The sequence below is a fragment of the Thamnophis sirtalis genome, unplaced genomic scaffold (genome assembly GCF_051295495.1).
Source record: "Thamnophis sirtalis isolate CommonGarterSnake01/CBP01778 unplaced genomic scaffold, rThaSir2_p1.2 scaffold_5, whole genome shotgun sequence".
Taxonomy (NCBI): domain Eukaryota; kingdom Metazoa; phylum Chordata; class Lepidosauria; order Squamata; family Natricidae; genus Thamnophis; species Thamnophis sirtalis.
This window is the reverse complement of record NW_028261385.1, coordinates 12,782,432-12,794,793: the sequence shown is the minus strand read 5'-3', so window position 1 is coordinate 12,794,793 and position 12,362 is coordinate 12,782,432. Positions and strand designations below refer to the sequence as shown.

General features: G+C 40.4%; 1 protein-coding gene across 1 annotated transcript in view; it reads right to left on the bottom strand.

Annotated features, from left to right (window-relative positions):
- The window catches only part of MAPK4 (mitogen-activated protein kinase 4), a 52,209-nt gene that overhangs the window by 21,303 nt on the left and 18,544 nt on the right, over positions 1–12,362 (bottom strand). Inside the window, exon 3 of the mRNA XM_087715326.1 lies at positions 8,568–8,712. Coding sequence (XP_087571452.1) covers positions 8,568–8,712 — 145 coding nt within the window. The remainder of the gene's footprint in view (positions 1–8,567; positions 8,713–12,362) is intronic.

Here is a 12,362-nt window from a genome sequence, read left to right as displayed (position 1 = left end):
GAAATGAGGACCCGGATTGTGGGGGCGATATGCTGACTATGTAAACCGCTTAGAGAGGGCTGAAAGCCCTATGAAGTGGTATATAAGTCTAACTGCTATTGCTATTGCTATACTCAAATAATATAATGATTAGCAGTGAAATGACAACATTAATAATAATAAATATTAATAATAAAATTAAATGAGTAATTAGATAATGAAAGAATATATTTTAATATAAGCATGTGTTTTAAAAGTAGAATTACATGGATTGGATGAATGGAAGGAATATGAATAGATGTAGCCTATATGTTTAAATGATATTATGATTGATATTAGAACACTGAGCAATGAAAGAATGAAGTATGAAACTTTAATATATACAGATGTGAAGAGTTAAATAAGGGAAATATAAATAATAAAGCAGGTGAAAGATGGAAGACAGAAAAGAAACATTTTTGAATACAACGGTGACATGAATAAAAGTTAGAATAAAAAGAGAAATAAGAGGGGAATAACAATATATATATGGGACGTGGTGACTCAGTGGCTAAGACGCTGAGCTTGTCGATCAGAAAGGTCACCAGTTCGGTGGTTAGAATCCCTAGCGCCGCTTAACGGAGTGAGCTCCTGTTACGTGTCCCAGCTTCTGCCAACCTACAGTGTGAAAGCATGTAAAAATGCCAAGTAGAAAAATAGGAACCACCCTTGGTGGGTGGGTAACAGCGTTCTGTGCGCCTTCTGCATTTAGTCATGCCAGCCACATGACCACGGAGATGTCTTCAGACAGCGCTGGCTCTTCGGCTTTGAAACTGAGATGAGCACTGCCCCCTAGAGTCAGGAACGATTAGCACATATGTGCGAGGGGAACCTTTACCTTTAACTATATATCTATATATCTATATATCTATATATCTATATATCTATATATCTATATATCTCTATCTCTATCTCTCTATCTCTCTATCTCTATCTATCTATCTATCTATCTATCTATCTATCTATCTATCTATCTATCTATCTATCTATCTATCTATCTATCTATCTAGTCACAACCCCTGGTAAGCCCCAACCATGGGAGGAAGCTAACTGCTTGGCTCGTCACAAGAGTACATCACGACAGAAACCCAATTTTTTTTTTTACTGTTGCCTTTGTTATATATGTGTTTTTTATTTGTGCTGATAAATAAATAAAGGGAGACTAGTATAGATCTATTTCAAGCTATTTAGCTCTCAACAGCTAGCCATACCCTTACTGGGAATCGAGCCTGTGCTGTATTGCCTCTAAGGCAGATGTGTTAACCATTGAGCCACAGAGCTCGACTCCTTATCAGCCAGCCAGGGAAGAAGGTATATATTTAGAGTCACAACCCCTGGTAAGCCCCAACCATGGGAGGAAGCTAACTGCTTCCATCATCTGTCAATCGGCTCGTCACAATTTATTTATTTATTTATCAGCACAAATAAAACACACACACACACACACACATATATTAACATAATAAGTTATTTGTAATAATAAGAGGGAAGTTTAGAAATTGAATGGCGGTAGTATTAGATGCTTAAATACTATGAAATGAAATTGAAATGTAAGAACTATGAATAATAATATTATGTTTATGTGTACTAAAATGTATGATACCCAGGTATCACACTGTTCATGCATTAATATGTATAAGCAATATAAAATAAAAAACTTGATCAAAATAAAAAAAGGATAATGGAAAGAATGCAGAGCATGCTTTCTGGAATTCTTCCCAATGCTTTATAGTACTGTTTCTCAACCTTAGAAACTTTAAACTGTGTGGACTTCAACTCCCAGAATTCTGCTGTGCCGCCTGGGGAATTCTGGGAGTTAAAGTCCACTCAGTTTAAAGGGGCTAAGGTTCAGAAGCACTGCTTTATAGTGCCGGCAGTGGCCATAGGAAGCATTTGTAATTCAGGTAGTCCTCAAGTTATGAATGCAACTGACCCCCAAATTTCTGAGGCAGCTGTTAAGTGAATTTTGCTCCATTTTATTGCCTACAGTTGTTAAGTGAATCACTGCAGTTATTAAACTAGTAACAGGGTTGTTAATTGAATCTGGCTCTCCCCACTGAATTTGCTTGCCTGAAGGTCACAAAAAGGGGACCCTGGATGGCCTCTGGATATTGCAACCATCATAAATATGAGGCAGTTGCCAAGCGTCTGAATTTTAATCATATGATTGTGAGGATGCTGCAAAGATGCTGTAAGTATTAAAAAAATGCCATAAGTCAATTTTTTCAGTGCCGTTGTAACTTTGAACGGTTGTAAGTTGAGGACTACTCGTATTCTTTCAGTTACTCCTCAAACAGATGTTAATTAAGAACTGCAGCAAAAGAGAGGCAACAAAAACACTGGACAAAAATACAGATGTGGTTGGAAAAGATAATGCAGCATATTGATTTAAAACCAGAAATATTTTTATTGGGGATTTTGCCTGAAACTTACAGTAAAGGAAATGCATATTTAATTATACACGTATTAACTTCAGCTGGAATTGTATTTCTTCAAAACTGGAAAAGTGATGAGATCCCTACGGATGAGAATGTGATTAGGAACATATTAGAATGTGCAGAAATGAACAGATTAACGCTTGCTATAAAGGAGAAAGAACAAATTGAATATTATATGACATGGGAGGTTTTTTATGGGTGGTTAGAGAATAAAAACAGAAGGGAGAAATAAAGGGAGATCAGTGAAATAAAGAATATATGTTCAGATAGAGATGTAAACAATATGATGGTGATTAGTAATATGTTTGTTAAGGTTATTATACCTAATATGATGTTATATTTTCATTAGAAGATATGTTAAGAGGGAGAAATGAATAGTGATTATGCTGATTGTTATTATTGCAAGATTAGAGAATCAGGGCTAAGACACTGAGATTGTTGATCAGAAAGGTTGGCAGTTCGGCGGTTCGAATCCCTAGTACAGGTTTCCTACGTGAACAGGGGATTGGACTAGATGACCTCCAAGGTCCCTTGCAACTCTGTTACTGTTTACTGTGTTTAATGTAATGAATACTGTAAATTTTGATTGTAATAGCACAGAGACGTTTTTACCTAGATGACACACTATTTAATGTAAGATGATATGTTCAAGTTTATATGTGTGTGTGTGTGTGTGTGTGTGTGTGTGTGTGTGTGTATGGTATGGAATGGTGTGGTATTGTATTACAATACAATACAATACAATACAATACTATACTATACTATACTATACTATACTATACTATACTATACTATACTATACTATACTATACTATACTATACTATACTATACTATACTATATTATATTAAAATATAGATTGGAAAAATCTCCGTATTTCTCTGCTCCAACCATGATTTGAGGATCATCAGACTCACCTCTCAATTATAGAAGGCGACTGTCCAACACTCCCAGCCCTTCCTGGGTGAGATTATTTCAGAAGAAAAAGGACGTGAAATCCATTATTAATTAACCTTATTATTTATTTAAGGAAGCTGCGTGCAGCTGTTTCCCAAGTTGCTGAAATTTTGCAGGATTGCAAAATAAGCAACAGAGATTTTGGAATAATAATAAACACAATGAAGAAGAACAAAAGTCACAGTTGGGCCAACCACAAAATGAAGGTGTTTTTTTGTTAAGTAACAGCAGGCAATGCACTCAAGTCCTGAATAAATATCTGGAGCTTCTTTTTCCAGCTACTACCAAATATTTCTAGGAAGGGAATAAACTTCTTTGTTTTAAAGTTTATAAAATAGCAATAGCACTTATAATTATATAACACTCCAAAATGCTTTACAGAGGGAGCGCATTGGCCCCAACAATCTGGGTCCTCATTTTACTGATCTCAGAGAGATGGGAGGCTGAATCAACCTTGAGCCAGTCAGAATCGAACTCCTGGCTATGGGGACAGTAACTCTGCAATGTTGCATTCTAACCGCTGCACCACCATGGCTCTTAAAATGATCACTTTAGGTTTAGAATAGAATAGAGCTGGAAGGGAATCTGGAGGTCTTCTAGTCCAGTCCTGTGCTCGAACAGGAGACCCTATACCCATAATGGCAAACCTATGGCACACGTGGCAGAGGCAGCATGCAGCACCCTCTCTGATGGTACATGAGCTGTCACCCCAGTTCAGCTCGGCCGCGCATGCGCACACGCCTCCCGCCAGCCAGCTGGTCTTGGGGTCTCTGCCATGTATGCCGGGAGGCAGGCATGTGCAGCGGGGGTCACGTGTGCATGTGTGGGGGATGGGGTGCATGCAAGGGGGTCATGTGTGCATGTGTGGTGGCGGGGGGGCACACAGCATGCACGGGGCATTGGGTGTGAAAAGGGGTTGCACACACATACAGGGACGGGGTGTGTGCGGGGGCATGACATGTGCATGTGCAAGATGCGGGCCGTGTGTGTGGGGGAATGTGTGCATGCGCAGGGGGGCAGGGCACATGCATTGCATTTTGGGTGTTCGGGCGCATGTGCATGCTTTGGACACTCCAACCGAAAAAGGTTAGCCATTACTTCCCTATCCCATTTCAGACAAGTGGCTTTCCAGTCACTTCTTAAAAACCTCCAGTGATGGAGCACCCACAACTTCTGAAGGCAACTTCTGTTCCACTGGTTAATTGTCCTCACTGTTAAGAAGTTTCTCCTTAATTCCAGGTTGCTTCTCTCCTTGATTAGTTTCTATCCATTGTTTCTTGTCCTGCCTTCTGGTGGCTTTGGAGAATAGATTGACCCCTTCTTCTTTGTGGCAGCCCCTCAAATATTGTAATACTGCTATCACGTCACCCTAAGATTATTTTGACCTATTAGTTACAATATTTAAAAAAATGTCCACAGAAAAAATGAGGAGCCAACGTCGCTACGAGACGGACATGTGATCTCAATGCTCTGAGATCGCTGCCGAAACTTTTATCGCTGGGTGGTCCATTCGGACCTAAACCATCCCATAGAGACAGCGAACGGAAAGAATACATCTTGCTGATCTCAGGGACACCGCAAAGTCCCTGATTGACCCAGGAGAAGTTCTTCTAGTGGCGATAAAAGCACAGCCCCTAGGCTGATGAAGTTGGGGCAGCTCCGAACGGAAGGAAACGGAAAGAGAAAGTGTTTACAGCTGGTGAGGAATTTTTACCATTTTAAAAGAGACTGCCCACAAAAAACTTAATTTAAATCTGAGAACAGAAGAAATAAGCGGCAGAATTAAGCTTTGAATGGTTTTGGTCAGTGTGTTATCTTGCTCTTAAATGCTATTTTGATGGATGGAATTTATGCAAGCCTTTTAAAACGAATGGATTCAGTTTTCTTCTTCTATCTTTTTTTTAATTATTATTTTTGCAACCTATGGACTAAAATTCTCCTTCCTCATGTGTTTTCCTCTTTTTCTCCTCTATTTTACTCAAGAATTTGGTTTTTATTTTTTAACTTGGAATATAAAAAGAAAAGGAAAGAAGGAAACAAAGAGAATTCTAACAACAGAGGGAAAGTTAGTGCTGCTGCTGGGAGGCTGGAGGCTTGTGTATTGGGAACAAAGCACTTTCACTTTCCTCACTGAACAGTCTGGATTGGCAATTTAAAGTCTCACAGTTTGTTTATAGATAGTGATAAGAACCAAAGGATGAATTGTTTACACAGGTGTCCTTTTGAACTATATCTCTAACCAGAGAAAGTGAAAAGAAGATTTTACTGTGAATTTATGTTTAACCTTGTAAAAATCCTTCAAGCCAGAGCGGCAGTATTTGTCAGCTGGAAATTATGGCACAACTTCAACAGCAGAAAGAAGCTTTAAGTTTGCAAAAGATATTGTTAGAAATTCAGAAATTATCAAACACATTTGAGAGGACGGAGGAGAAGTTGGAAAATCTAGAGCATCTAACAGTAAAATATGATGAAGAAGTTGGAGATGCTTATCAAGTGGAAAAAGTGGAGGTTAAAGTCCTAAAAACCGAAGAAAAAGTGACCACAAAGAAATCAAATCCACTAATATCTATGGTGATTGGTTTGTGTCTGGAAATGGAAAGAGTGGAATACGGAAAGAGGAATTAAATGGAGGGGAACTCTACCCCAGATGGCAAGATACAGAAGAAAACAAAAGAATTTATGGATTTAAAGAGAGAAATTTTGTTAGCAACATCATTGATAACACCACTGACAATTAAAGATAAGCTAATCAAGGAAAGAGAAGAAGGGCATTTAAATTACATGAGAGACTCAATAAGCAATGAGTTGCAAAGAGGAGTCCACAAAAATTTGATCAAGGAGATGATTAGAGGACTGATACCACAAATGGCAGCAGACATGAGATTGTATTGCTACTGGAAAGATACAGGTTGATAGATGAAAGTGTATAATCTAAAACTAGTTAAATTTAGTGGCAATAGATATGGTTAAATAAACAACTGATAATGATAATAATGTATACATATGTATTGGTATGACAAGTAGTAATTGGATATGAATATTGAATGGTACCTATGAAAGGAAGATTAGAAATTATTTGGTTATATAAAGGTTAATAAAAAAGAACTAAGTTGAATTTAGCTAAGTTTTGATTATTGGGGGGGGGGAAATGCTATGATAATGGATAGAGTTACATGAAGGAGGGATAATGATAACAATGTATATATTGTGACTTTAAATATATACCTTTCACCCTGGCCTGGCTGATAAGGAGTCGAGCTCTGTAGCTCAATGGTTAACACATCTGCCTAAGAGGCAATAGAGCACAGGTTCAATTCCCAGCAAGGGTATGGCTAGCTGATGAGAGCTAAATAGCTTGAAATAGATCTATACTAGTCTCCCTTTATTTATTTATCAGCACAAATATAACATATATGTGTGTGTGTGTGTGTGTGTGTGTGTGTGTGTGTGTGTGTACAACATAAGGAAATTGGATGTAAATTGTAAACAACGATTTGGAAAGGAGGATTAGAAATTTTTGTTACTAAATATTATTGCTGTTTAGGCCATAAGAATAGGCCATAAGGATATAGTGTTATTCGAGGATATTAGAAATAACAAATGAAATGCCAGTATGTGGTCAGGTTTTAAATCTTGGTATGAAGGACATTTAAACAATCATAGTCAAATTAAAATGGAGGTATGATGATGGTAATATGTATAAAAATATCTGATTTAAAATACTTGAGTTAATACGAATTTTGTGACGACAGTGGGAGAGACGCACAAAAGCTTTTTGTAACCAACTGATACACTTTCCCCAGTTTGTAAAGAAGGAGGATGCTTTGTGTTGTGTTTGTTTTGAAAATTTAAAATTAAAAAAAAACTTTTAATTAAAAAAAAATGTCCACAGTCGCCTACTTTACGTATGGATCCTGAGTGGCTAAAGACTATCAACGGAACGAAATACTTGGAAACCGCCATAAACCAAGCATAATGCAAAATTGAACTAACCTTAATAGAAGAACCGAGGCCCTAACAACACCCAACACAGGCCCTTCCTCTATTGGTCTCAACACCCCCAACAAGCTCTCCTTCAGTCCAAGGGTGACTGAGTCAGGCCTGATGAGCCAATGCATCCTTCTCCCCTCTTGTTGCCTTTCATCCCAGAACTGGGAGGATGTGCTATTTGGAAACTGCTATTAAAGCAGCTGTTTGGAGAAGCTCTCGGGGCAACAGTCCAAGGGTACGACACCAATTTGCAATGCTCCTCTTGACTACCCAGCAGGAATAATGATGCCTCCCAAAGTGGTGCTGAGCAGATGGAAAATGAAGGCATCATGATTAACAGAGTGGAAAACCAGGCAGGGTGATGTCTTATTACCAGGACGTGTCCTTGACTTTCTATGTTTTGGGTCTGGCTGGCAGAGACACAGATATGAGACTCTTGAAAAGCGCAAGGAATGGAATGGAGTGGAATGGAATGGAACGGAACGGAGTGGAACAGAACGGAAGAGAATAGAGAATTGGACTGGAGTGGAGTGGACAGGACAGGACTAGACAAGACAAGGCAAGGCTAGGCTAGACTAGACTAGACAAGACTAGAAGACTAACAAGACTAGGACTAGGACTAGAACAGAAAAGGACAGAGGAGTGGAGTGGAATGGAATGAAACAAGATGGAGCAGAATGGAGTAGAACAGAACCAAACAGAATAGGACTGGACTTGACTGGGCTAGACAAAACTAGACAAGATTAGGACTAGGACTAGAACAGAACAGGACAGAGGAGTGGAGTGGAGTGGAATGGAGCAGGACGAAGCAGAATGGAGTGGAACAGAACCAAACAGAACAGGATAGGACAGTGGAATGGAATAGAATGGAGCAGGACGGAGCAGAATGGAGTGGAACAGAACAGGACAGGACAGAGGAGTGGAATGGAATAGAATGGAGCAGGATGGAGCAGATTGGAGTGGAACAGAACAGAGAATTGGATTGGACTAGACTAGAACTACAACAGAGGAGTGGAGTGGAGTAGAATACAGTCGAATGGAATGGAATGCACTTGTTCCCTAGACGTGCCTTTTAAAAAAAGTTCAACACAAAAAGAAAGCTGCGAGAATTTTCAAAGCTCCATTGGGGAAACAAGCATATTGATAAAAAAAGTTGGAGACTTACCAGCAAAAAGCATCTTTCCCGTAAGCATCTCTGCCAGGATGCAGCCAGCTGCCCACATGTCAATAGCTTTGGTGTAGTTGTTGGGCGAAAGGAGCAAGCGGGGAGATCGATACCATTTGGTCACCAGGCCTTCGGACAGGTAACCCTGAAAGAGGGAGGGAAATCCCCACATCAAGATGATGCACAGGTATTGAGCTGTTCTGTGAGAATGCACAGGATGAAATTGGCAAGCTACATAGGTAAGAGAGAGGGAGGCAATGGACATGATAAAGAGAGAGAACCTATCTATCTATAAGTCTATAGAGATTCTCAGTCATCCAGGTCATGGCTCTACAGACATCCAGGTCATGGTCCTACGGACCATGTACGGAACAAATGTAATTTCTAATGTTGGATTTTCCCCCTTACCAGACAGAGCCCCTTTGTGGAGTACTGTGAAGCCGTTACCATGGCAACTCCACTGCGCTGTACAGTAGAAGCCATTTTGCGGCAGTACAGTAGAAGCCATTTAAAGCACAACAGGCTGTATCTTAACAGAACGCACACCCTAAGGGGTGTTAGGGGTATCTTACCCCCACAGTATTTGTTTCCAGAGAGTAAGTCATCTGTGTACCAAGTTTGGTGGAAATTGCTCGAGGCGTTCCAGAGTTATGCTGGAACGCGAGCGCGCACACACACACACAAAACCATATATATATATATATATGCATGCATGCATGCATGCATACATACATACATACATACATACATACATACATACATATATATATATATATATATATATATATATATATATATATATGATTTAGCAACTGTAGTAATATTGGCTTTACAAGTAGGGTTAGGTCTCATACAAGATTCTCTCCTGTTATTCCATAAACTGTAGGCGGGCATTGGCCAAGATAATGCATCTGGTTTTTCTCTGTCTTGCAGCTTTGTACCAATAATTTCAATACATCTCATACTTTATCATTATTAATTGACAAACGGCAGAACAATCTGCTGCCTTCTACTGAAAAACTAATTTTGCTTAACAGCTGGCTGGAGACATCCTCTTTCACACATCGCTGCTTTCAGAAAAGACCCAGGTTTTTTTTAAAAAAAGTACAGTTCGAATGAAGGGCATTTCTGTGCTGCCTCCCTGCAAAACTAGTCTGAAAATGATCCACAATGAACTTCAGATTCACCAACACTCACTCAATAGAAAAGCCCGCTTGATTCCATGCAAAGGACAAAGGATTCCATGAATTGCATGCTATATGAACCCATAGACAAACATGCTGGCTTTATGTTGCGTGTGTTTATCTGATTATGTAGGGGGAGGAATCCCAACGATTGCTATGAGGAGTGCAAAAATTTAGGAAGCCACCTTTCCCGTTGAAAGGCCTAAAGCCCTAAAAGTCAGGAGGGAAGTCCTGCAAATAAATGTAGAAGCAGATGTAAAGCTGCAGGGAAAGAAGGGAGAGAGGGAAGGAAGGAAAAGGAAGGAAAAGGAAGGAAAGAAAGAAAGAAGGGAAAGAAAGAGAGAGAGAAAGAAAGAGAGGGAGGGAGGGAAGAGGGAAGGAAGGAAAAGGAAGGAAAAAAAGAAAGAAAGAAGGGAAAGAAAGAGAGAGAAAGAGAGGGAGGGAAAGGAGGGAGGGGTAGGGAAGGAACGAAAAGGAAGGAAAGAAAGAACGAAAGAAGGGAAAGAAAGAGAGAGAGAAAGAGAGGGAGGGAGGGGTAGGGAAGGAAGGAAAAGGAAGGAAAGAAAGAAAGAAAGAAAGGGAAAGAGAGAGAGAAATAAAGAGAGGGAGGGAGGGGTAGGGAAGGAAGGAAAAGGAAAGAAAGAAAGAAGGGAAAGAAAGAGGGAGAGAAAGAAAGAGAGGGAGGGAGGGATAGGGAAGGAGGGAGGGAAGGAGGGAAGGAAAATGAAGGAAAGAAAGAAAGGGAAAGAAAAAGAGAAAGAAAGGGAGGGAGGGGTAGGAAAGGAAGGAAAAGCAAGGAAAGAAAGAAGGGAAAGAAAGAGAGAGAAAGAAAGTGAGGGAGGGAGGGGTAGGGAAGGAGGGAGGGAAGGAGGGAAGGAAGGAAAAGGAAGGAAAGAAAAAAGAGGGAAAGAAAGAGAAAAAGAAAGAGAGGGAGGGAGGGGGAGGGAAGGAAGGAAAGATGGGAAAGAAAGAGAGAGGGGAAGAAGGAGAGAGGGAGGGAGGGAAGGAAGGGAGGGAAGGTTTCCTGCAGTTTCAAATGTATTTCACACGAACATCAAAATAAATCAGTTCAACACAGTTGATGTCAAGGCATCAAAAGCATCAGGGACTGGTTTCGGATTTTTGAAAAGCTTTTCTGTGGAAGTGATCTAGGATCAAACCCTTCAAAGAAATGGATCTGTTAAATGCAGAGACGCCAAGCTTGGGAGAGCATGTACTATAAAATGCTAAGCATCGGATTCATAATAGCCACTTGGCAGATTAAACAAAGCAGAAATTAGTTCTATGGTTAGTTGGCACCCTGGGAAAGACTTTCAAAAGTCTGAAAGCAACTCTTCCAAGACCATCATCATATGGCAACACAAGAATTATATTAAAAAAAATGGGAGCGATCATGTCTTTATTTATTAAGTGAAGCTTTCAAAGACAACGCCTGTCTTTGTTTCAGGGCTTCGTGGATTTATTCCTATAAATTTCTTGACTTTCAGAAGAATCAAAGATCATTAAGGAGCTGGAAGCTAAAGCATACACAATGAACGGTTGTAGGACCTGGATAGGTCTAGTCTAACAAAGAGAAGGATTAGGAGGTGACATGATAGCAGTCGTCCAATATTTGAGGGTTTCTCACAGACAACAAAAGTGTGTCTAGTCAAGGCTACGGTTTTCCCAGTTGCAATGTATGGCTGTGAAAGGTGGACCGTAAGAAAGGCTGAGCAACAAAGAATGGAGGCCTTTGAACTCTGGTGCTGGAGAAAACTCTTGCGAGTCCCTTGGGCTGCAAGGAGATCAAACCGGTCAGTCCTAGAGGAGATCAACCCTGACTGCTCTTTAGAAGGCCAGATCCTGAAGATGAAACTCAAGTACTTTGGCCACCTAATGAGAAGGAAGGACTCACTGGAGAAGAGCCTCATGCTGGGAACGATTGAAGGTAAAAGAAGAAGGGGACGACAGAGAAGGAGGTGGCTGGATGGAGTCACCGAAGCAGTAGGCGTGAGCTTAAATGGACTCCAGAGGATGGTAGAGGACGGGAAGGCCTGGAGGAACGTTGTCCATGGGGTTGCGATGTGTCGGACACAACTTCACAACTAACAACACAGACAGGAGGAGGTCAAGCTATTCTCCAAAGCACCTGAAGGCAGGACAAAAAGCAACTGATGGAAACTAATCAAGCAACCTAGAACTAAGAAGAAATTCCTTGACAGTGAAAACAATGAATTGGTGGCATGGCTTGCCTTCGGAGGTTGTGGGTCCTCCATCATTGGAGGTTTTTAAGAAGTGATTGGGCAACCATTTGTCTGAAATGGTAGAATGTCTCCACTTTGAGCAAGCGGTTGAACTAGAAGACCTCCAAGGTCCCTTCCAACTCTATTTATTTTGTTATTTTTTTTCCTGATCTGCAGATAACTCTTCCCATTACAAACATCCTTGAAGTTATGGGCAGTTTTCAGCCCCTTTCTTTATTTTATCTAACCTCCAGCTTGGAAATGGACTTGATTTTTACCTGTCTGGGGTTATACACCTGAGAGACCGCCTCCTGCCGATCACCTCCCATAGACCGATTAGATCTCACAGGTTAGGTCTTCTCCGGATTCCATCTGCCAGCCAATGTCGG